Below are 23,581 nucleotides of genomic sequence, written 5' to 3'. Positions count from 1 at the left end.
CTGCCCCCAATCCTATTTTTTTTTTTTTTTTTTTTGTGAGGAGATCAGCCCTGAGCTAACATCCACCAATCCTCCTCTTTTTTTGCTGAGGAAGACGGCCCTGGGCTAACATCTGTGCCCATCTTCCTCCACTTTATATGGGACGCCGCCACAGCATGGCCTGCCAAGCAGTGCGTCGGTGCGCGCCCGGGATCCGAACCAGCGAACCCCGGGCCGCCGCAGCGGAGCGCGCGCACTTAACCGCTTGCGCCACCGGGCCGGCCCCCCAATCCTATTTTTAAAAAAGAATTACATTTTCAGGTGTTAAGAAACGCTTCTGAATTGTGGATTTTAACTGACTACGTTAAATTTTCACATCAGAGACACCGACGCAGTGTCAGATTTTAAATAAGGTGAAATACTGACGATGGGAGGGAAAAAACAGGAGAATGGGCTGCTAATGCCTCGGCCACTTCTCCCAGGCTTGTAACATCCTGAGATGTAGCGGAAACAGCTTCTGGGTCCCCTTCCCAGCAGAAAATTAAGGCTAATGATGTGCCCCGTTGCCATGGAGACATCTGTGATGCCGTACACTGCTTCCAGGACCCGGCAGGACTTGGAACTTTGGAAGCTGGTCTTCTCCCGGCTTGAGTCAGGCGGCGGGTCCGCGCTGGGGGCCGTGTTCCCCTCCACACCCTGCTCCAGACCGAGATGCCCGCAGGAGCGGCCCGTCTAAGTCATCACTCAGGAGGCAAACCTTGGTCCTTTTGTCCCACCCTCCCGATGTTGCCTACCAGAACCAGCACGCCCAAGAAGCACAGTGTGGTGCCCAACTTGATGGAGAAGAGCTTGGTGGTCCTCCGGAGCGTGGCCTGCCGGGACTGCCAGGCCCCAGAACGGAAGCTTCGCCAGAAACAGCGCTCCCTCGGCAAGTCGGCTCAGGCCATCAGCAGCTACTACAGGAAGATGGTACGGGGTCTCGGGCGGCGGCCGGCCACGCACAGCTCAGCTGGAGACGACCTGCTTCTCCTGCGTGACGAGAGGCCTCAGGGGGCGGGCAGCCCACAGAGCGTTCCAAGCACGTCTTGTGATGGATTAGGATAGGGAGATTCTGGGAGGGCGAAGAATGGAGCGGACCCGGAGCCCGGGAGAGAAGATGCACCGTCGCCCTGAGCTTTCCTTAGGGGGCCTTTAAAGGAGCGAAGCGGGGAGAAGAAATTCAAGGAAGGGCGAGCGCAGGTGGAAGGGTGTGTGCACCTCCCGTGTGCTGAGGGAGACTAGAGAGCCAGCCCCCGCTCCCAGGGGCCTCCTGAGCTCACGCTGTCGAGTTAGCCGACGGCAGCTTCTAAAGCAGGGCCTGTACCGCTTGCAGTCTGCTGGCAGAGGGGACACGCGGCTGCAGTGGGCGCACTTGGCCAGGCCTCACGGTCCGCTGGCGGAAGCGCGGCTTCCCGGGTCTCTTCCCTCAGTGACTGTCACCTTTCCCACTCCGCCAGAGCCAAGCCAAGCAAGACACTGGCCCCGAGGATGCTGGCTTCGTGTCCGAAGTGGAGGAACTGCGAAAGGCGTTTCTCAGGCGTCCTGGCTGCCCCCAGTTTAGCACCAGGGCCACGTCCGTGTCTCATTTTGGTGAGAGCCACCAACGAGGGGCCCGGCATGAACACCACCTCCCTCCCCATGGAAGTCGGGCCACCGTCCAGCACACGGCAGCCTGCGGGAGGTGGCCAAGTTGGACGTACACTGTGGCTGCCGCTGCCGCTTCTGAAATCCCCTCTGTGCAGAAGCTTGAGCCAGAACAAGCAGCTGAGACCACAGTGGGAAGGACGGAGGGACGGAGGGACCCTTCTCCCTGTCACTATTCCTATTATCTGTCTTTCAGCCTTCTTGCTTTCCTATTGTCTCATTCAGTAGGGTTGTGGGGCAGGGGAGAGGGAGAAGTTGAAGATTCTGGAAGCTTCAGGAAGGAGGTCCATAAGGCCAAAGACAGCCCGTTAGGAGCCCATCCCTGTAAGGATCCTTAGCAATGGCTTTGTCTACCCCCACATTGTTCTGATACAGAATGTGAGGCTCAGAGAGGGCAGCTAAGGTGCTCAGGGGTCATCAGGGGAGCATTGGTCGGGCCAGACATCATCCCAGACCTCCAGGCTCCAGGACCTGGGCTGGTCCCATCTCTCCACATACAGGGACGATATTATCCTTAGGGAAGGTCAAATAGAGGCTTAGTGCTTGTGGCCAGCAACTGGGGCCCTGTTCATGGATTCAGCCAGCAGTTGGGCAAAAGTGGGGACCCCACCCACATATCTAGGCTCTAAGCTCCCCCTTTCTCAGTGCCAGGGCCTTGGAGAGAGGCCAGTGCTCCAGGACCATGAGTTGCTGTGGGCATGTGCCTGGGAAGGGCTGAGGGACCACACGGCATCCTGGGTGCAGGGTCTGTGCCTACATACTGCCCACAGGGCGCCCTCCATTGGTACAACTCGCGACAGCTTAGAGGAAATGGGGTCTGCCCCATGGGGTGAAGGGCTTTCTCAAGACTTTGAGGAAGAGCCGTTTTTACAGAAGGGAACTTGGGGTCCATCCTTCCAGGGCAGGGGATGCATCGATTTGCAGAGACTAAGTTGCGCCTGGTCAGTTTTGAGTGGACGCACCAAGGTGGGTAGGAGGATGAAACCATGTTCTGCTTCAGTCCCAGGGTTCAATCCCGTGCAGCCACTGAGAGAAGAAATCACCTTCAACCCTACCCAATGTTTAAAAAGAAATGAAAGAATAGTCCCTTCCCTGGAGGTCCTGGGAAGGTGGGACCCTAGCAGTCATCAGCTGGCATTTTTAACATCTGGCAGGTTCAGCCACGACAGTCGCTTTGCCTGAGGAGTTGTGTGTCGGCTCTGAGACCTGGAAGATGAACGAGGACTCGTTCTCCAGCCAGTGGGGGTCAGACACGAAGGCGGACGGTGAGGGCAGGGCCCGCTGGGCACTGGGGCGAGCGTGCCCGTGGGGTCCTCTGGGGTCCTCTCCTCAGCACCCAGCCCAGAGGGCCTCTGCCTGCACCTGCGGGGGCCTCTGCTACCTGCTCGTGCCCCACGGAACTCGCTCTCAGGACGGCCTGCCTGGCCCTACAACCCTTACACAGGGGCCTCTGGGACGCATCACTCCTTGAGAGGAGAGACCCATATGCACTGTTCCTGCAGACAAATGTACTTACCTTCATTTATCCAAAGATGAACTCCACACCCAGATGTCTCCTTTGCCTGAATGCGAGGAAACCCCTTGCAGTGTCCAGGGCCACCTGTGCAGGGGCAGCAGCAGGATGACCCTCTTGTCCCACTGTCAGGCTCTGGGAATCCCCAAGGGTGCTGATGCTTCCCTCCGTCTCTTCAACACATACGCCGGGCTGGGGCGGGGGCGTGGACGGTGGTGGTAAGAACCAGGAGATGGAGAGGGGCCCAGCTGGGCAGTGAAGGGTTTCTGAGGGGAATCTTGAAAGCGGGACGTTATCCTGGAAGACGCCAGGGCGACTCAGCACGGGAAGAGTCTAATTGACCCCCGCTTCTCAGCAGGGCGCCTCCTCCCCGTTAGTAAGAGTGCCTGCGAGTTCAATTACTTTCGGAAGAAGAGCGAATCCCAGACATTGAGCCCAGTCACCAGCAGCCCAGTCCTAGCACAGAGCCACCCGAGAAAGCGGATACCCTGGTACATCTCGGTCATCCATGAGAAGGTACGGCCGAGCAAGAAGCCCTGGACGCAGATACTGGCCCCATTGCCCCAGCTCTGCGTCCTGCTGGAGAGGATGGCCCCGCCCACCCCAAGGGCTCTTGTTCCCATATCTGGTTACCTGTGCAAACAGGTCCCCAGACGTGGCCTACACTGACCTCCAGACCCCTCCTTTGGCTCCTATGAATCAGATGTCTGACAAGTCTTCTGTCTCCTGTCCATCCTCTTCCCAGAGGGTGGCTCTTTAAGCCGGCCTGGATCTCGCCGTATGCAGCTTGACACACGTGTCATGACCTTCAACCATCTGTACACCTTTGACCTAGTAATTCAACATGGGAGAATGTCTTCTTAAAATAGTAATAATCAGCTTGATATGCAAAGATCCACCTGTGGGTCTGTTCCTTGGGGTGTTATCATTTTCATCTATGTTTATGAGAGACTGGCCTGTAATTTACCTGGCTTGTTATTCCCTTGTCTGCTTTTGGTGTCAGAGTTATTCTGGTCTCATAACACAAAAAGATTAGGAAGTATTTCCTCTTTTTCTTTCTCTATTCTCTGGAAGAGTTTGCATAAGATTGGGGTTGTCTCTTTGTTAAGTTCTAAAAATTCATCATTGGAGCCATTTGTGCCTGGAGATCTCTTACAGGGTTGGTTTTTAAAAGAACAAATTCAATTTCTTTTAGGATTTTCAGATTTCCTTTTTCCTCTTGGTTCAGTTTTGTTAAGCTATGTTCCCCTAGGAATGTGTCCTCCATTTCATGCAAATTTTCAGATTTATTAGCCTACCCCTGTGCATAATAGTGTCTTATTATACTTCAGTGTCTGCAGGAGAGTCTGCAGAAGAGAGCCTCTGTCATTCCTGACGTTGCCAACCTGTGCCTTCTCTTGCTCTCTCTCCATCAGTCTCGCTAGAGGTTTATCAGTGTTAATAGTCTTTTCTTAGAATCAGCTTTTGGGTTTTTTTTTTTTTTTTGAGGAAGATTGGCCCTGCACTAACATCTGTTGCCAATCTTCCTCTTTTTCTTTTTCTCCCCAAAGCCTCAGTACATAGCTGTATATCATAGTTGTAGAGGTGTAGCTCGTCTATGTGGGACGCCGCCTCAGCATGGCTCGATGAGTGGTGAGTAGGTCTGCGTCCAGGATCCGAACCGGTGAACCCCGGGCCACCAAAGCAGAATGCGCAAACTCAACCGCTATGCCACCGGGCTGGCCCGAGGTTTTTTTTTTAAGCTGGTGAAGCTTTAAGGACAATTATGGAAATGAGTAACACAAAATATTGAGTAGCCAAAATATTGTGTACCCAACTGGTGGGTACACAATGGGGACTTACAAGGCCCTGCTGGAGTGGGTACATGAGTATTCAGTTTACTTTATTCCTGAAACTTTACCTCTATATTTTGTGATAGATTTCACAACTGAAAAAGTGTTGATACCCTTTGACCAAGCAATTCCACTTTTGGGAAATAACCTGAGGATATAATATAGAGTCACACGGATAGATGTAAAAGGATGTTCTTTGAGGTGCTGTTATTAATCCAAACAGCAGGGAGGGGATTTATTAGCTCGTGTATGTGAACCAGCCAGGGAAAGGGCTGCAGGCTTGGCTGCCTCCAGGAGCTTAAACAGTATCCTTAGTGTTCTCTTTCTCTCGTCTCTGCCTTCGTCTGAGCTGTCATAGGTAGGGCTTCTTCTCTGGAGGCAAGAGGGCCACCTGCAGCAACAAGTTCGAGCTGTGCGAACTCAGCAGCCCCATCAGAAATGAGCATCTCCTTCCCAGCAATCTCTGTCTGGTTTGGGACTTGTGCACGTGCCTAAGTCACTATGGCCAGGGTGAAGACGTGATTTCTGCATGAAGACTTTTCCCTTTAACTTAATAGTACAAATAATTCCCATATACCCTTCAGATTCCCCAAACGTTAAAATGTTGCCATATTTGCTCCATCCTTCTCCCCGTCCCTCTCTCTCCCTTCTCGTATCATTCATTCTTGCACTTGTCTTTATTACTCCCTTCCTTCTACGTTCTTTAAGTTTAATTTGCAGTTCTTTTTCTGCTTTTTTTTTCCCTAGGAAGATCAGCCCTGAGCTAACATCCATGCTAATCCTCCTCTTTTTGCTGAGGAAGACCTGCTCTGAGCTAACATCTATTGCCAATCCTCTTCCTTTTTTTGTCCACCCCCGCAAAGCCCCAGTAGATAGTTGTACGTCATAGTTGCACATCCTTTTAGTTGCTGTATGTGGGACGCGGCCTCAGCATGGCAGGAGAAGCGGTGCGTCGGTGCGCGACCGGGATCCGAACCCGGGCCGCCAGTAGCGGAGCGCGCGCACTTAACCGCTAAGCCACCGGGCCAGCCCTGAATTCTTGAGAGAGATACCTGGATCATTGATTTCCCATTTTTTCCCCTAATAGATGCATTTTAAAGCTGTATATTTGCCCTTAATCACAGCTTTAGCTGCATCCCACAAGTCTTGATATGTCCAAATGTTCATCATCATTCAGTTTAAAATATTTTCTAACTTCCTTTGTGATTTCTTTTTTGACTCATGAGCTACATAGGAGCCTATCATGTGTTTCCAAACAAATTGGAAGACTTTGTAGTTAGCTTTCCTTCCAGAACTCTGTCTGGGATCATTCCCTCCTGAGTGAAGAATTCCCTTTAGTATTTCTCTGAGTTCAGATCTGCTGGTGACAAATTCTCTCAGTTTCTGTTTGTCTGAAAACATCTTTATTGTGCCTCCAATTTTGAAGAATTGAGGATGTTGAGATTTGGGGAATGGAAGGTTGAGGGGCAGAGGGCCCTAGGGGTGGCTCTGGGAGGGAGGGTGTTGCTGATTAGGTGTGGGGCTGCATAAAGACTGGTGTCCCCAGTCACACCCTGGGGGCTGACCAGGAACTCTAGGCCTGAAGGGGAGACTGCCACGAACCTCACCTTACTGGCAAGGGTTCAGACCTGCCCTTAGGCAGGGTGTGGCTGCAGTGAAGAGGCACACATCTTGGGCTCCAGATTCCTGGGTCCCAGGACAGCAGGTCTGCTCTTCCCGGGCCTGGAGCTGCTGTTCTGTGGGTGGGCTGGAGAGAGAGGGGGAAGGGTCTGTGTGGCTCTGTGGCACATGGGGGCTGCCTCGTTGTTCTGCCCAGGATCACTGCCTGTTCACGCTGGGGGAGGAAGTCCAGCGCCTCTCCGAGCTGCAGGTGCAGGTTCAGCAGAAAGACGAGGAGATCTTGGCCCTCCAGGAGGAGAGGGAGGCCCTGAAGAAGCAGCTGAGATACCGTCTCAACAGCAAAGGCCAAGAGACACCAGGGTACCAGGGCACGCAGGTGAGCAGAGCGCCTGAGCCACAGGCTCTGCTTCCAAAGCGTCCAAACCGCCTGCTGACCCTCAGGCCACCAGGCAAATCCTCTGTCACCCTGGAGGGTTGCCAGGTCCTCACGGGAGCTCTGACTTGGTCTCAGGGTTCTGAGCAACAGCCCAGAATCCAGAGGAGAGGAGACAGACGTACAATACAAGAAAAGAGCCGTGAGCAGGAGAGCTAGACCCCAGCGCTTTGCTGCCCACTTGCTTTCTCCCTGGGGCAGGCCATGGTGCTCTCTGGACTCAATTTCCCTACCTGTAGGATGAGGGACCCGCTCCTCTGAAATCCTGGAGGATGGAAGGTTCCCCTGCAGGTGGAGCTCCCCGACCTGGCCTGGCAACGGGCCCCATGGGTGGTGGTAGCTTGGATTAGCCTGTCCCTTCCTGGCTGTGGGACACTCAGTGTCCTTGCCTGCAAAATGGGGATGGGGAGCTGCCTGTCCCCCGGGTCTGGGCGGAGGCCTGCATGAGGCAGGTCCCGGCAGGGCCCAGGGGTGGCTCTGTGTGGCCCTGGGAAGGAGTCACTAGTCTTTCTCAGACCTGATTGCTTTCACATCTGAGGATACAGCCTGTGTTTATGCCAGGGGCGCACATGAGGTGGGCAGGGGGTGCTTCAGACTATCATAGAATCCCCTAGACGCCTCCAGAGAAAGCTGCCCAGACACCGACGGTGGAGGACCAGTGGGCAGGGGGCAGCAGGAGTCTGGAGAGGCCTGGAAGCATCGCCCTGCGTTTCCTGTTCCGTGGTCTCCCAAGGGCTGGGAGATAGTTGTGAGTGGGCAGAGTGCCAGCAGCGACGTGCAGTGTGGGCATGTCTGAGGCTGGCCCCCCTCGACTCTTCAAATGAGCGTGCTCATTCCTGCAAGGCCGCTCGCTGGGGCTGTGCCGGGGGAGCCAGAATTCACACCGCCCTCCAGGGCTGCCATCTTCGGGTCACTGCCCCCTCCGCCCACTGACACGGCCCCCTTGGCAGGAGGACGGCGGGTGCCCCCCCCACCCTGTGGAGAGGCTGCTGTCCCCCTTCCAGGAGGACAGGTCTCGGTGGCACATCACCTGGGGGAGCGGAGGGAGCAGTGTGAAACCCTGAGGCTCACGTGGGCGTCTCACAGGAGCGGCCCTCAGAGTCCATGCCAAAGGCTCTGGGGAGGCTGAGCATCCTGAAAAGCTTCTTGAGAGACGAGGAGGAGCAGCACCGCTGGCAGCAGGTGCGGGCTGGCCGGGACGCTGGGCAAGCAGGTGGGCCCCGGGCCTCATCTCCAGGGATGCCCGGGCAACGCCCAGGTGTCCCACTTGCAGCCCTAAGCTGGTGGCCCTCCCGCCAGGCGTAGGCCCTCAGCCGCCCTCTACGGGAACGGGCGAGGGGTGGCAGGGCAGCTCCCAGTAAAGCAACTCCAGCCCCCGCGCCCCAGAGCCAGTCAGTTGCAGTCTCCCGAGACCACGAGGCTTGCAGGTCGGGGTTGTGGCGCAGCCCCCCACTGCCAAGCACCCCTTTTCTCTCTCAGATGCACGAGGAGTATGCCATGAGCGACAGAGGCAAGGACACGGAAGCAGGCGGTGTTGAAGAGGAAGAGAGCCTGGAAGGGGAGGACGAGAGGGCGGCGGACAAGGGAGCAAAAGACCAAGTGGGCAGGATGGGGTCTGTGCACCAGGAGCGAGGTGAGGAGGAGGAGGAGGAGGAGGCAGTGAAACTGGAAGAGGAAAGGGAGGTGCAGGAGGAGGAGGAGGACACCAACCCCAGCAGGAGGAGGACTTACTCCCTGGACGAGGCGTTTGAGCAGGAGCTGATGGCCCAGCTGGAGGAGTACGAGCAGGTGATCCAGGAGTTCCAGTTAGAGCTGGAGATCACCAGGACCAGATACTCCCTCGCAATAGGTAGGATGCTGGAGGATGCCGAGGCAGGACCACTGGGCCCGGGCTCAGCAGTTGGGATGCCCAGGCACTGCCGGCTTTGTCCAGTGGGTGGGATGGCCAACGGTCCACCCCGTTCCACTTAGCTGGGAGCCACCTGACAGAGGGCGGCCTGAGGGAACTGAAGGCATGTTCCCAGTGCTGGACGCCCAGGCAGGGGTCAGCAGCCCTCAGCCTGGGGTCACAGGGCCCCTTGGAGCTGACCTTGTGACCCCAGCCCTCTCTCTTCCCGGTCTCCATCATCCCCTCTCCTCTCCCGCTGCTCACTCAGGGGCCATCACGTCTTTACAACGACAAGTGGATTTCCAAGAATCCCAGCTGCAAAAGGTCAACACAGAAAACGAGATGCTGCAGAAGGAGCTGCGAGAGCGGAAGCGTCAGTTACAGGCCATGTCCGACAAGGTGCAGTGTCCTCCATCACTCCGCGGGCACCGCGGCCCTTCACTCCCCCGCCCTCCCTGCAGCTCGGGGGTGGGGCTAGGGGGTGGGCGCCATCCGTCCCATCCCCCACTGGAGACGCTGAACTCAGGGAGCTGAGCGACTTCCCCAGGGTCATGCTACCCATAGCGTAGCGGCAGAGCTGGGGTTCACACCACGCCCCGCCTCGGCCCTGCACTGCCCTCAGGCCCAAAGGGTTCTCCCTGTCTCCTGGGCCACGTGGCTCCTGGCCACTTCTCAAGCATCTCCTGGCCCCTGAGTTCCAGGGGTGAGAGCCCCACCATGCTTAGAGAGGTTGCCACTCTGCTGAGCCCACTCCTTGTTAAGCAATTTTAGTTTTTATTTCATGTCTTTATTTATTTATTTTGCTGGGACAGATTCGCCCTGAGCTAACATCTGTTGCCAACCTTCCTCTCTTTTTTTTTTCTCCCAAAAGCTCCCTCACATAGTTGTATATTCTGGTTGTAAGTACTGTTCTTCTATGTGAGCTGCTGCCACAGCTTGGCTACTGACAGATAAGTGGCGTGGTTCCTCGCCCAGGAACTGAATCCGGGCCGCCGAAGCAGAACATGCCGAACTTTAACCACTAGGCCATCAGGGCTGGCTCTTCAGTTTTTATTTTTATTGAAGTTATTCATGCACATAACTTAAAGAACCAAATAGTTCCACAAGGCTTGTTATGCAAAACAGGGGTGTCCCCCTTTCTCCTTCTCATTTGCCCCTCCCCCAAGGCAACCACTTTCAACTCTTCTAGCTGATTCTTTAGGAATCGCTCTCCATGTCTCTAGATAGCATGTGTATTCTAGATTTTTCTCCGTCTTAGCATTATCTAATGCTTCCTTCTTTCCTCCCCTGACTCCCCCCCCCACAGGGAAATCCATCCCCCCCAATACCATCCTGTCACGGCGTCAGTGAGCTGACATTGCATTTACAGCCTTAAGATGGTTATCGGCAGCACACACATGAACTGAACCACATGCTATACAACACAGTATTAAGATTTATAAGCCACATTTTAAAACTGCTGCACCCCATGTCTTTCTCTTTCTTGATCTGCTCCCTACTTTCTTTGGAGCACACCCTCCAGTAGTTTCTGAGAAAAGGTGTGTGGGGGTAAATTTGGGAGGACACCGCAGGTCTGCAGATGTCCGTACTCTACACATGAATAGAACTTGGCTGGATATAGAATTCCAGTCTGGAAAGCATTTTCCCTCAGCACTGTGAAGGCATTGCTCCATCATCCTCTAGCTCCCAGGGTTGCTGGCGGGAAGCCCACAGTCACCCTGATTCTTATGACACAGTTGTTGGTGGTGGTCGGTTCCTTTCTGGAAGGTTGCCAGATGCTATCTTTGTCCCAGGTGTTCTGAAATGCCACAAAGTTGCACCTTATTGAGGGTCTCTTTTCATTGTCCACGCTCGTAGCGGCCAACTGGAGACCTGTGTCCTTCAGTTCTGGAATTTTTCTTTGTTTATATTGTTTTTCATTTCCTCCTCTCTCTTCTTAGGAGATTTCCTTAACTTTACCAACAGCCCTCCTCCTGAGTTTTAATTTTGTTACAACATTTACAATTCCCAAGACGTCTCTTTTGGTCTCTGAATGTTCCTTTTTCTCTCCTTTTGAAGCGTGTTCTTTTTTTGTTTCTCAGTTGTGGTATCTTCCCTTACCTCGATGAGAGCATTAATGGAAGTTGTTCTCCTTTTAACTTCTTGCACCACTTCTATCTCCTACAAGATCCTTTGGTAAGAGTGTTTTTGGTCCGTGTCACTGATGCGAGAACTTTCCTCCAGCATGGGAGCTGACTGGCACCTCCGAGCACACGGGTGACAATTTTGTGCTTCACGGGAGAGGCGTGCGCTTGGGTGTTTCAACGGAGAGTTCAGTGCTTGTCTTTTTAGGTCTTTCCTCTTGGTTTGGTCAGATTCCCCTGGAATCTGGGAAACTAGAAGAATTTCTTGCCTGGAATGTAAGGGCCCAGGTGCTGGGGTTCCAGGAGCCAAGTGGGGAAGAAGGCTGGAGTCTCCACGTTCAGCACCCACACCCCACATCGGGCGTCTGGGGTCACCCGCTCAGCTGAGCCTGGCACCTCCCAGGCTGTACCCCCAACATCCAGTCTCCTGCCGGGTGGCAAAGGGGCCGGCACCCGCTGCTCAGGGTCAGACGAGTCTGCGGCTCTTAGTTTCTGAAACAATGTCCCACGATCCTCCTCATTTGAGCGCCACGTCCAGAAGAGCCGGCACCACCAACCTCTGAGACTTTTAGGAACTCCGAAGTGTGAATCGGGCTTGTCTTCATCTTTCCCTGTTGCCGGCTTAGGATTCAGCTTTCTTGGATCTGCTTCCCAACTTCCCAAGTGTGTCTGGCATTCCTGCTTCTCCTCGTCTCCCCTCCTCAACAGAAATCCCCCTGCTCTCATCTCACGGAGGTTCAGTGGGGAAAAAAGATGCGAGCGTTCAATCTGCCATCTCGCCCTGGAGCCCCCTGAGCCAACCCCTCCTCTGCCTTCCAGTTCTCCAACCTCCGAGAAGACAAGAAGCACCAAGAGATGATGGGGCTCATTGAGAAGGACAACTATCTCCTCCGACAGGTGACTGCCGGGGGGGTGGTGTTAAAAGGTCAGCAGGTCATGGTTCTTGCTGTAAGTCCTGATGCGGCGATGGGGAAAGATGAAGCTAGAAAATCCCTTCACAGCTGAGTGGGGGCCCACTCATAGGCAGCATCCCATTCACCAAATCTCAGGAGCACACACGGACACAGAGGCTCCTCGCCATTGCTGGGTCCGGATTTGACTTGAGGACGCTGTGAGAGTTGGCGTCTTTTGAGGAAGACGGGATGGGAACAGGTGTAACCAGTTTGGGCCAGGTGGGCCTACTCCTCTGTCCTCCCTGGCTGTCCCCCTGCCCCCCAGCAAGTGTCCGAGCTGGAGCGCGAACTCACCAAGCGGGAGCACACCATCTCGGAGGCTGACGCCAAGGTCAGCCAGCTGCAGGCCCAGGTGGCCCAGAACCAGAACCATCTGCAGAGGTGGAAGCAGCTGCAGGGGGAAATGCAGGACAAGAACGAGATGATCCAGCAGGCGGAGGAGCAGGCCCGCGTGGCCCTGGAGATGGCCCAGTCCAGGGTAGGCCCAGATCCCTCCTCCTGCGAGTCCCGGCCCTGCAGCGCGCAGGGCAGAGCAGCAGGCCCGTGCCGGCCGCCGACTGAGGCAGACTGTGCCCTGAGTGGGCAGGGGCTCTGGCTCATTCGCCCTTGTATCCCAGCCCAAGGCATGGAGGCGACGTTCCAGAAATGTTGGCAGAGGAGAGGCAAGGGTGCCATGGGGCACTGACACTTCAGTCAGCCGTCGAGGCAGGAGGGGGCCTGGGGCGGAGGCGGACTTGATGGCCACGTTTATGGAGGAGAGCGCATTGGGCTGGGCTGTGAAGGGGCACAAGGATTTGGACAGCCAGCCAGGAAGAAGGTCTCCGGGTGGGAGGGACATAGTAATAATGACGTCATCTCTGTAATTTACTGAGTGCTTGCTAGGGGGCAGGCAGTGTCTAAACATTTTATTCAAGTCATGTGACCCTGTTAACAAAGCCATGGGATAGATATCATCAGTATCCTCACCTTACAGAGGAGGAAACTGCAGCAGGAGAGGGTAAATATCCCCCTGAAATCTCAGAGCTGCCTTGAGGTGGCATTTGAGGAGCAGGGCCCCTCGGAGCCCCCCATGAGATGCGAGCAAAGGCACAGAGGCAGCCGGGTGCACCCTGCTTAGGAGGAACCCAGGCCGAAAAGGGCAATCAGCGAGGAGCCGACTTGACTTAGAGTCAAAACCAGCTGAGGTAAAGGTCCTTGAAACCACATTTTCCCCACTGTCCAGGAGTGCCAGCTCTCAGCCAGCTTCGTTCTCCTTCCTGTTTCGGGCCGCCTCCTGCCGGCTGGCTGGGACAGCATTACTGAGGCCCCCTCCCCTGTTATCTTTTATATGACCGTGTTTCTCACGCAGCAGCAGCCCCAGCTAGAGCGTCAGATGGCCTATGGTGTATAGGTTTCATTTCCTGTGCCAATTTACGTCGGTTTGGTAGAGCCTGGAATGCCGTGTTATGAAAGATTCTGAGGCTAATTCTGGGGTCAGCAGGAAGTAGTGTCGTGGCTGATGAGTGATGCCTGAGACAGGCCTGCACGTGGGGCACTGTGGCTGGACACCCCAGGTGACCGCCACCCCTTAGCCAGCAGAAGCCACCTCTAGTACAGAGAGTGAGTCCCCCATTCCCTCGGTAACCCCCACACCTTGCACGGTGCCTGGCACGGAGCTGGCATCAATACATATTGGAGAGAAGGAAAGGAAGCCCCTCCCCACATTTGAGGTCCAAGGCCTTGTAACATCCCCACTTTCGCTTCAATCCTGTCCCAGAGGCAAAGCGGACACACTTGCAACCCTTGTAGGCAATGCCAAGTCTCCTGAGTCTGGCTCTCACTCGACGTCTCTGCTTCACCAGGGCTTCTGGACACTGAGGCGCTAACTTGTCACCATAAGTTGGGGGACCTTGTCTGAGGGCTTCTGGGGTACAGATGGGAGGGGTTTATTCTGAAGTTCCTGGGGGGCATGATTAGCTCACCTCTGGGGAGGTGGGCTGGGGCCCTGCAAACGCACAAGGATGCTGATGGCAGCACAAGACTAGACAGCCTCAGTGGTCCATCCTGGTTAGCGCCTGGTTACTGCCTAGTTAATGCCTCGTTACTAGCTAGTTAGCGCCTGGTTAAATGCGGGTGTCACAGCATGGAGTGTCTCATGGTCGGTAAGAGGAGGAGGAAGGGTGGGTACCAACAGGGAGGGACTGACTGCCAAGTGTTTCGTTGAATCAAAAATCGAGGGGCTGACCAAGGACGCAGGACACCCCGCTAGTCATGCAGAGTCTCCTGGGTGTCAGGAGGAGATTGTGCCCAAAGCTCCTGGAGGTCATTGGGAGCTTTTGTATTGTTTTTTTTTTTTTAAACTATGTGCAGGCTTTACTTTTTCTTTTCTTTTTTTTTGAGGAAGATTGGCCCTGAGCTAACATCTGCTGCCAATCTTCCTCCTTTTTTCCTTTTTTTCTCCCCAAAGCCCCAGTAGGTAGTTGTATGTCATAGCTGTACATCCTTCTAGTTGCTCTATGTGGGACGCTGCCTCAGCGTGACTTGATGAGCCATGAGTAGGCCTGCGCCTGGGATCCGAACCAGTGAACCCGGGGCCGCCGAAGCGGAGCCCATGAACTCAACCACTACGCCACCGGGCCGGCCCCAGGTTTTACTTTTTCACTTAAAAAAAGTTAGTATGGTAGAAAGTCTTTGGTTTAGGCCACCTGGGTCTGGGTTTTGATCTGACACCTTCTAGATCTCAGGCTGCCCACGCTGACCTCTCCCACCCTCAGTTTCCAGTTCCTAAAGCCACGAAAAGTGAGCATACATCTACCGCCTGTAAAACTGACACCAGGCGGTGGGCGTGGCTCACGCCTGCCTTCCTCTGGTGAAGGCCAGCCTGGTTATCCTCCCTTTGCTCACAGCTTGAAAGACTAAGAAACAAGATCATCCAGGCCACCTTTAGCACCTCAGGGATCAAGTCTGTGGCCACTGAGATCTCTGACAGTGACATCCTGGAAGCCTTGCAGGTACATCCAGTGCTTGGCTGCCTCCTCGTCCCTGGGGCCACGTCTCCAGGCCAGAGCTCGCAGATCTGCAGCAGGGCCGAGGGGAGAGGGATTGGATGCTGAGGACCCCGTTCTCATCCTGGCTGTGTCACTTGTTCACTGTGACCCTGGGATCGTCCTTTCTCTCTGCTCAGGCAGAGGGGACCAGATCTCCCGAAGGGGTGGCGATGTCGGGGAGCTGGCGAGGCTAAGGTGCTCTCAGCATTCAGTGACCAGCAGCAGCAGTGGGCCCTCTGGGGTGCAGTGGGGAGAGGGCCAGGCTGCAGGGGTCCTGGAGAGTCTCCTGCAGCGGGAACCCTCCCCAGGCTCTGCCCAACCCAGCCTTCTCGGCGATGCTTCTTAGCACCTCAGCATGGCCTCAGCTGGAATTGTCATCTGCTGAGCCAGGATCCTGGCAAGGACCCCCCTCCCCGGCCTTGGTCCATGCCAGTTCCTTGCCGACCCCAAGCAGAGGTCTCAGAGAGGCAGGGTGGGGTAGGAGAAATAGTGCAGGCTTTGGGGCCGGCAGGGGTGAGTCCTCCCGGACCAATCCCCGCCGCTGGCAGAGAAGCTGTGGGCAGGTCACTAGACTTTGCTGAGCCTTAGAGCTTCCCTTTGTGCACAGGAGAGAGCAGGCATGGCGGGGCCCAGAGCTCTGGGAGAAGAGCTCCCGACTGACGCGAGCTCTGCTCTGCGGGGACCACGTGTGTTTCTCACTAGGGGCTGCTTCTGTCTCCAAGCCCCAACCTCCCGGATGGCACAGCCCTTTGACCCCAGCAGGTGCCCATGACCTTCCAGCACCCACGTTTCCCCGGGCCTGGTTCCTTTCCTCTGTGAAGTGGTGTGGGCCCCTGGTCAAGGGTGCTCCAGTAGGGCAGCAGTCCTCAGGGCAGAGGGGGACCCCTGCATGGGGACCTGGGGAGAGGTCTCTGCTGCCTAGCTAACGTTGTTTGGGGGAGGGGAGGGAGAGAGAGGATGAGAGGGAGGGAGAGAGACAGAGAGGAAGGAATAGAGAGAGGGATGGAAGGAGAGAGGGAGGGAGAAAGACCGGTACAGAGGGAGGGGGATGGGAAGAAAACAGGGAGGCATGGAGGGAGGGATGGAAAGAGTCATCAGCACCACCCAGCAACCAGGAAAGATCCTCGTTCCTTTGCTAATGCCTGACACAGAACAGCAACGGGCCAGAGAGGAGGAGGTAGGGCAGACTGGGACAACCTCCCTGTGTGCAGGACAGAAGGGACTTGAGGGACAGACCTGAAGGCCTCTGAGGTCTCTGAGTCTGGGCTCCTTGCAATTCTCAGAGGACCAAAGAAGTGCATTTAGCACCAGCTTCAGGGGTTGAGCTGACCGGAGCCCATGGTGGGCATCTCTTCCCAACTTGGAGTTCTGTGGCTTCACCTCCATGGCTGGATCAGCCATGGTGGGAGTGTTTTCAGCACAGAAATTGGCAAATGCTACAAACCAGAGCTTTTTCTTTTTTCCCCTGGAGAGCGGCTGTAAATACCAGCAGCACACCACGGCTGCAGCGAGCACTTCAGGGGGAGGACAGGGTGGAGTCCTGAGTAGCCAGCATGGACTGGGCAGCCTGGGCTGCATTTGTCTTCCAGAAGATCATCTCGGAGAGAACCGACTACTACAATCAACTGAAACTGAAGGGGGTCAAAGTGCCCCCCCTGCAACAGCTGGAGGTCTCATCCTTGGCAGGCAAATCCAAGAAGCTGCCCTCCAAGTAGGCCCAGCTGGGACCCAGGCCTGGCCAGCTGCCAGAGGCCAGGACCTGCTTGGGGAGCCGCCCTGCGCGCCCACTGGGACCCCGCCTTTGCGCTCTGATTCGGAAGTAAACTTGTTGCTGGTCACAGTCTCACCTTTTCCTTCCCCAGGACTCAGAGGGGTCTTGGGCTGTATCAACACCTCAAATTCCAAAACTCACTCCTTGCGGGTCAGCACACCAGCCCGCACCTCTAGCTCCTTCCTGAGAAGACCTCACACTGAGCAGGGTCCCCTCTGGTAGTCCCAGGTTTAGGAGGCCTGAGACTGGGCTCCTGTCCCCTGCATTAGTTCAGGCCCCACACCTGTCCTTCCCTCCTGCCAGCTGCACACACCTCTGAGGGCGCCCTGCCTTGCGGGTGAGAGCCCTGTGGAAGAAGGTGGGTGGAGGGGGGGCACCTCTGATCCCACCCTCGCTCCCCCGGAATGAGAGCTCTGGGAGGGCAGGTTTGTCTGCGTTGTGCAGGGATGCCGGGCTCAGGCGCAGGGGCAGGCTTTGGGCACAGAACCTCGTGCTGAAAAGAGTCGGTCATCGGTCATCGGCATCTTCTCTTTGCTCTCCACGCCCCCCATCCACGCACCCTCTCATTCGCGCAGCCCTGCTCGCTGAGTGCGGGCCCTGTGCGCGGCCGCCCCGCTCCGGCCTCTGGCCCCTCGGAGCGAGCGCAAGGACGGCCCCAGCCGGGAGCTCAGAAGGCGGGGCGCCCCAGCTGAGCCGCCTCGTCTCTGTTGAAACCCAGGCGCGCCCAGAGGCTCTCGGAGCTCCGCTGCTGCGTTCGAGCCCTGTCGGCGGGGTCTGTGGGGAGGACCCGGCGCCAGCGCGGGGCTGCAACAGTGGGCGGGGGCTCGGAGATCCTGGCCGCGTCCGGCCCTTGGGGAGCGCCGCGCCCTGCGGCCCCTCCTCCCTGCGGCCTCTCGCCCCTGCACCCCTCACTCCTGCCATCCCTCGCCCCCTCGCCCTCTGCAGCCCCTGGCCCCTGCAGCACGCACCTCCTCCGCGGCGCGGTCCAAGAAGGCCTGGCGCCTGGGGTCCGCACCCCAGCTCGCTGCACCCCGGCGCCGGCCGTCCGCGCGGCCTCTTGGCGGCCAGGCATCTCTCCCCGCAACCCCAACTCCCCCGGCCTGGCCCCGCCCCTTCCCGGGCCACGCCCACCCACTGCCCGGCCCGGCCCGCCCCCGCCCAGGCTCCACCACCCCGTCCCGCCCGCCAAGGCCCCGCCCCTCCCCGGACCCCGCCCCTCTGGCCCGCCCAGGCCCCGCCCACCCACGGCCCGGCCCCCGCCCGCCCAGGCCCCGCCCCCTGCCCGGGCCCGGACACGTCTGCGGCACGCGGAGCGGCCCCGGGCGGAGGCGCCAGGTGAGACGTGGGGTCGGGTGCAGCTTCCTGGTGCAGCCACCGGGAGGAGGTGGGTCTGGCTGCGGCAGCCCCCGGCCCTCCGAGGCCGCGGCCTCTCTGGCCTGCGAGCGGCCGGCCGGGGAGAGTGGCATTGCCGGGGTCGGGGGGGGGCAAGAGGGGCTGTCCCCGGCCCACCGACCGCTGGGTCCAACCCTCGGAGGGGCGGCCAGAGGCCGGAACTGCCCCCCAGCTCCTGCTGGCCGCCTGAGGACACCCCAGGGCCCTTTCGCTTCCCGGCGGCCCCTAGCAGGCTGCTCCTCTTCGCCTTTTATTTTCTATTTTTTTAAGGTTGGGGGCATCGGCCGCACTTCAGGCCCCGACCTGTGGGCTGGGAGGAGCTGAGGTCCACTCGCCAGGCTCTGACCGTCTTCCTGGGCTCCAGAGGCCGCCAGGACTCTCCCTTTGTAAGTCCTGGGCTCCTTGGAGGGGCTTTGGGGGCAAAGGGGTGTAAGGTATGTGGAACCCGTTCTCACACCCTCCCAGGAGGCTCCCTGGGCCTGGCAGGTGTCCTTGGTGGGCAGCGCAGCCCCAGTCTTCTGTGACATGGTGTGACCGTCATGTGGGGGTTGGACACAGGTTTCCTGGGCAAGCGAGTGAAGTCCTCCAGAGCCTGGCTCTAGCACTTCACCAGCTTCTGGTGGCTTTGTCCAACCAGGACGACTTGAGAACCACAGTCTACATCAGTCAGGAATGTGTTCTGCTGGACATGACAGGAACCACTGTCCCACGCTTGATAGATTGGGGTTGACTCTCCTCATACCCAGAAAAGCCCACAGGTGGGCAGTTGGTGTGAATTTGGAGACTCAGCATCATCAGGGCTGGTGTTGTGGGATATATGGGATGTAAGGTGGCTGCTGCAGCTCCAGCCATCACATCAAAGCAGGAAGAAGGAGGTGGCTACCGTTTCTTTCATGAAAGCAAAAGCCCCCCTCACTCCCTGCTGCACCTCGACACTTTGCCCACATCTGGGAAAGCAGGGACCAGGGTATTAAGCTTGTTTCAGCCCGTGGCTGTCACTTGGGGCTAGCACATTGCTGCCTGGCCTGAGGAGGGAGGGGATGGATGTAGGCAGGCAGCTAACAGAGTCGGCCCATAGCGCCTCTCCTGGACACACCCTGGGAATTCAGAACCCACACTCAGCAAATGCTTGGTCTTCCTCCAGGCTGAGAACGGCCTGAGTGGCTGCAGCAGAGCCAGGGCTCCTGCCTGGAAGACAGGCTTGGTGGCTTTGAGACAAGCTCCCTTCCTTCCTCCCTGCTGGCCTGGGATTTGCGGAAGGCCGAGCACAGAAGCAGGGTCGGGGTTGAGAACTGCCTGGCTCGTGAGCTTCTGGGTTGGCTTCTTAAGTGGCTCGCTGTGCCTTCAGGCCTGTGTCCAAGATTACCTGGGAAAGGTCAGTCCCAGGCCGCTGGGGGCTGGGCAAAGTCTCAGACTCTAGAAGTGAGGGGCCTCCCGGGCCCCTGAACCCCCAGCAGGCCTGGGGGCCCCCCAAGGCCTGGCTCCTCCCACAGTGGCAGATGGGGGAGGGGCTGCAGTTCGGACAGGGCAGAGGACACAGCTGCTGCTGCTGCCTGGGCCAGCCAGCCCTCCTCCCCCACCAGACAGGCCGTACCAGCCACCCCCATGCCCGCCCGCCCGCCTCATCCCTGTCTTCCCAGTCTCCAGGGAGTGGCTCTGGGGCCTTATCTGTCAGGAATGGGGAGGAGAGGAAGGCAGTTATCAGACTCAGCCAGCAGGCCCCAGCCAAGGACCGTGGTGTCCTGGTGTCCTGCCTCGAGGGTGGCAGCAGCTGTGCCGGGAGGGCCCCCAGGGAGTGGGCTGGGTGGAAATGCAGCCGCTCACATTCCTGAGGGCAGGGTTGGCGGACTTTCAGCCTCCCTGGGGTGGAATTCCTGCATTGCCTCCTCCCGTGTGACCCTGGGCAAGTGGCTTGACCACTCTGTGTCTGGCCGCCTCGTAAGCCAGATGAAAGGAGGTGGTGAAGGAGCTGGCCCTCCTTAGTGCCTCCCTGCCCCCGTCCCGCACCCAGGCAGACCCTCACCCTAAAAGCAGCCCCACTTGGAGCCTGCCACTGCCTTCACCGGGCCTGCTGTACCGTGAAGTCAGAGGCCTGAACGCCTGCCTCGGTCGCCCCGCCCCGCCGCCGCCCGCAGCATGCAGCCGCAGGACAGCAGCGTCCAGTACAGCAGGTGGGACAACAGCCGAGATGAAGTCAGCGTGGCCGCCGTGTCCAGCACAGAGGAGGCCTCGGGTTGTGAGAGGTGAGGGCGCCACAGGCAGGCCTGCCCTACGCCTCCTCTGGGTCAGCCTCCGCCCCTCGCTGCTGGGTCCCACCCCCGCAGTCTGAGCAGACCGGGGCCCCGCACCTCCGTCTTCACCCGCTCAGCTCCCTCCTGTCTCCCAAGTCCAGCAGAGCCCCCAGGCCACCCTCTTTGGGAGCCCATCTGCCCCCAGGCCCACTCCTACCCCAGCCCAGACTCCCCCAGTCCACTCGGGCCCGCCCGGGCTCACGGGCTGGTGGTTCTCACCCTAGGATCTCCCGGAAGCTGTGCTCTGGCAAGCTGGGCATCTCCATGAAGGTGCTGGGCGGAGTGACCCTCTTCTGGGCCGTCTTCATCCTGGGCTACCTCACCGGCTACTACGTGCACAAGTGCAAATAGTGGTGCCCAGCGTGCACGCTTGGAGTGGCTGCAGACTTGGCACAGGAGGGACACCGCTGTATACAAGAAACCCCTCTGTATACATGGACCCCCATATATACAAACCTTCCTATACACGGCTTCCCTTGTGTACACAGACCCCGCTCCATATACATGGACCATTCGTATACACGGATCCCCATATACACAGACCTCCCTAAACACAGCCCCCCTGTAGACACAGCCTCCCCTGTATACACGGACCCCCTGTATACACAGATCCCCCTCCATGTACACAGACCCACTTGTATACACGGATCCCCATATACAAAGACCCTCCTAAACAAAGCCCCTCGTGTATACACAGCCTCCCCTCTATACATAGACCTCCTTAAACACAGCCTCCCCTGTGTACACAGACCCCCCCATACACAGACCCACTTGTACACACGACCCTCCTAAACACAGCCCCCCTTTATACACAGACTCCCTTCCATATACACAGACCTTCCTATACACAGCCCCTACCTATATACACAGACCCCCACCACCCCATACACAGATCTCAGGGGCAGACACAGCTCACAGGGCACGCATATTGGCCCCAGGTACAGGCAGACACCAGTGTGCTCAGCAGTCACAGGACCCCACAGGGGCACACAGGCAAACATGGACACGGATACACAAGGCACAGGCAGCCACCCAGGGGCACATGGCTGGGAGATGGGCCCAGCCTGAGCTGGGGCTGCAGGACACACCCAGGCCAGACCTGTAGCCCAGGGCACCCCACTGCACAGGGCAGCCATCCTCCCCCCACTGTGGGCCCAGGTCTGGCAGCCTCAGGGTGGCGTCCTCCCTGGGTGGGTGTTGTGTAGGCCTGTGTGGCCCTGGGTGGGCCCCTGCCCTCTCTGGGCTCTTCTGACTCCCACTGTGCAAGGACGGCTCTGAGTGGAGCTGTGTCCCACTTCTTGCTCTCTGAGAGCCTGAGATCCCGTCCTGGAAGTCATTTCTTGGGCAGATCGCAGAGAGAGGCCTTGGCCCTTGTCTCAGACCCCTAACGTCTTTGCTCCAGTAAAGTGGGTGTGGTTCTCCCTGGGCTGTCCACCTCCCAGGGGTGGGCCCAGTGGGAAGGCCTGGCTCCTCCCCCTGTGCCGAGCACACACAGCCTGCAGGGTCATTAAACGTCTGTTGAATGAAGGATGGATGACAGCCTCTCCCACGGGTCCCCCAAGCCAGGGGTGACTCTCAGGTGGCACCCACCTGACGGGAGGCCAGCTGGAGGGTATCTGGACAGAGGCCAGGAGGCCTGTGGGAAGGGTCTGTGCCCCCTCCCACTTGGCTCTGGGCCTTGGGATGTGCCCCCTCCTGGTTGGGCCCTCTGGCAGGAAACGAGAACATGGGGCAGGCCTGAAGGCCAGGATGTGGCCAGACCTGTGCCTGCCTCACCTAAGCACGGACAAGGCCTTCTCTGACTCTGGGGCCGCTTCTGCTGCTGCCAGGCCTTCAGTTCTGTCTCCTGGTCCCCTGTTCTCAGTAGATGCCCTCCTGGGCCGCACACTCGGCCCTCACCCACTGCAACCTTGCATCTTAGGCCCCACAGACCCTTGCCAGAAACATCTTAGGAAAGTCCCTCATCAGGACTGAGCGTGGGAGTTGATCGACAGTCATGGTCCTTGTGGGCCTGAGATTGGAGGCCATTTGGCAAACCTGATGTCAGAGGCCAGGCTGGCAGGGAGGGGCAGAGACCCTACAGGACCGGCCTTCGTAGACGGCAGGCCCGCTGGAGGTGTGCCCAGGCCAGGCGGACGTCAGGTGGGGCTGCACAGCCAGGGTCTGCAGCACCAGGTGATCCCTGGCTCTGGCCCCAGGAGGGTGGCCAGGCAGGGGGCCGAGAGCGGCGCTTGGCGGGTGTGCCTGTCCTGGGCTGGGGTCTCCAAGCAGCGATGCTTCAGCAGGGGCTGGCCGTGGGGTGAGGACAATGCAAGCAGGTTAAGGGGCAGTGGCAGAAGGTCTAGTCCAGTGAGCCCTGGTCTCAGCCTTGGCACCTGTCTGTAGAAGAGACCCCCCACCTTCCATGCCTTTCTGGCCACACTTGGGGAGGGGGGGTGCCAGCTGACCCACACTCGTGTGGCCTCACCCTGGCACCCCAGCTGGAGTCCCTCCCTGCCATCACAGGATGGGCGCTGGGGTGGGGGCTGTGGGGAGGTGGGCAGAGGCCACTGGCCTAGCACAGTTGGGCTGCGTGGCCTCTGTGGGCTCTAAGGGGTGGGCAGTCTGCTCCGGAGCTGCAGGGGCTGGGCCTCCCCAAGGCCTGGTGCAGCCTCGGCCAGGAGCTGCGCAAGGCTGCAAGACAAGGGAAGTGGGGTCCTGGCTGCCCCCTGCCACTCCTCCTCCGTCTCTCTCAAGCCGCTCTGGCCTCCCTGGTTTCCAAGATGCCCTGCGGGCTCCAGAGCCACACTCCCTAGGCAGTCCCCAGGCAGACGTAGGTCTGCTGAGGGACAGGTCAGATGCAGCTGGCGGAGACAAGGCAGAAGCCCAGCGGGGACGGGGCGAGGGGCATTGAGCAAGTGCAGCTCATGCATGAGGGGCACTGCCCGGGGCCAGAGGGGAGGTGACCTCGTAGTCTCCAGCTCAGTCCAGCACCGCAGGGCAATCCTTGCAGGTCTTCACAAACCCCTCCTCCCTGGGGTTGGGGGACCCCGAGGGCAGTGGATAGCAGAGGCCAAGGTGGGGGGGTCCAGCCTGAA

The 23,581-nt window shown here is 58.1% G+C and overlaps 2 protein-coding genes across 4 annotated transcripts; both read left to right on the top strand.

Annotated features, from left to right (window-relative positions):
- The first annotated feature begins 547 nt into the window (after positions 1 to 547).
- CCDC27 (coiled-coil domain containing 27) lies at positions 548 to 18,747 on the top strand. The gene is given in 18 exon segments (XM_087445767.1): positions 548 to 613; positions 728 to 760; positions 763 to 948; positions 1,476 to 1,608; positions 2,817 to 2,927; positions 3,534 to 3,691; positions 6,824 to 7,003; positions 8,147 to 8,242; positions 8,540 to 8,909; positions 9,217 to 9,347; positions 11,891 to 11,968; positions 12,290 to 12,502; positions 14,910 to 15,014; positions 16,640 to 16,782; positions 17,540 to 18,011; positions 18,090 to 18,156; positions 18,484 to 18,599; positions 18,700 to 18,747. Coding segments are annotated over 18 exon segments (2,706 nt in total).
- SMIM1 (small integral membrane protein 1 (Vel blood group)) lies at positions 18,105 to 23,038 on the top strand. 3 transcript variants are annotated; one of them, XM_087446944.1, is made up of 4 exons: positions 18,105 to 18,156; positions 18,484 to 18,599; positions 20,229 to 20,456; positions 20,729 to 23,038. In XM_087446944.1, the coding sequence occupies exons 3-4, from the start codon at positions 20,350 to 20,352 to the stop codon at positions 20,853 to 20,855; spliced, it is 234 nt and encodes a 77-aa protein (XP_087303070.1). In that variant the 5' UTR covers positions 18,105 to 18,156; positions 18,484 to 18,599; positions 20,229 to 20,349; the 3' UTR covers positions 20,856 to 23,038. The 3 variants fall into 3 exon arrangements, with proteins under 3 accessions (XP_087303070.1, XP_087303068.1, XP_087303069.1); XM_087446942.1 differs by having other exon boundaries at positions 20,225 to 20,456; XM_087446943.1 differs by lacking the exon at positions 18,105 to 18,156 and adding an exon at positions 18,190 to 18,205 and having other exon boundaries at positions 20,225 to 20,456.
- The last annotated feature ends 543 nt before the right edge of the window (positions 23,039 to 23,581 follow it).

This window comes from Ceratotherium simum, chromosome 22 (assembly GCF_057802395.1).
Source record: "Ceratotherium simum simum isolate JZ-2026a chromosome 22, ASM5780239v1, whole genome shotgun sequence".
NCBI lineage: Eukaryota > Metazoa > Chordata > Mammalia > Perissodactyla > Rhinocerotidae > Ceratotherium > Ceratotherium simum.
The sequence above is the reverse complement of the archived record's forward strand: the minus strand, read 5'-3'. Positions and strand labels throughout refer to the sequence as shown.

Bases quoted from the DNA above. Each gene is read 5' to 3' on its own strand.
- SMIM1 (XM_087446944.1), top strand. From the start codon at position 20,350: ATGCAGCCGCAGGACAGCAGCGTCCAGTACAGCAGGTGGGACAACAGC. The intron at 20,457-20,728 runs GTGAGGGCGCCA...TTCTCACCCTAG, and splicing joins GAGGCCTCGGGTTGTGAGAG to GATCTCCCGGAAGCTGTGCT.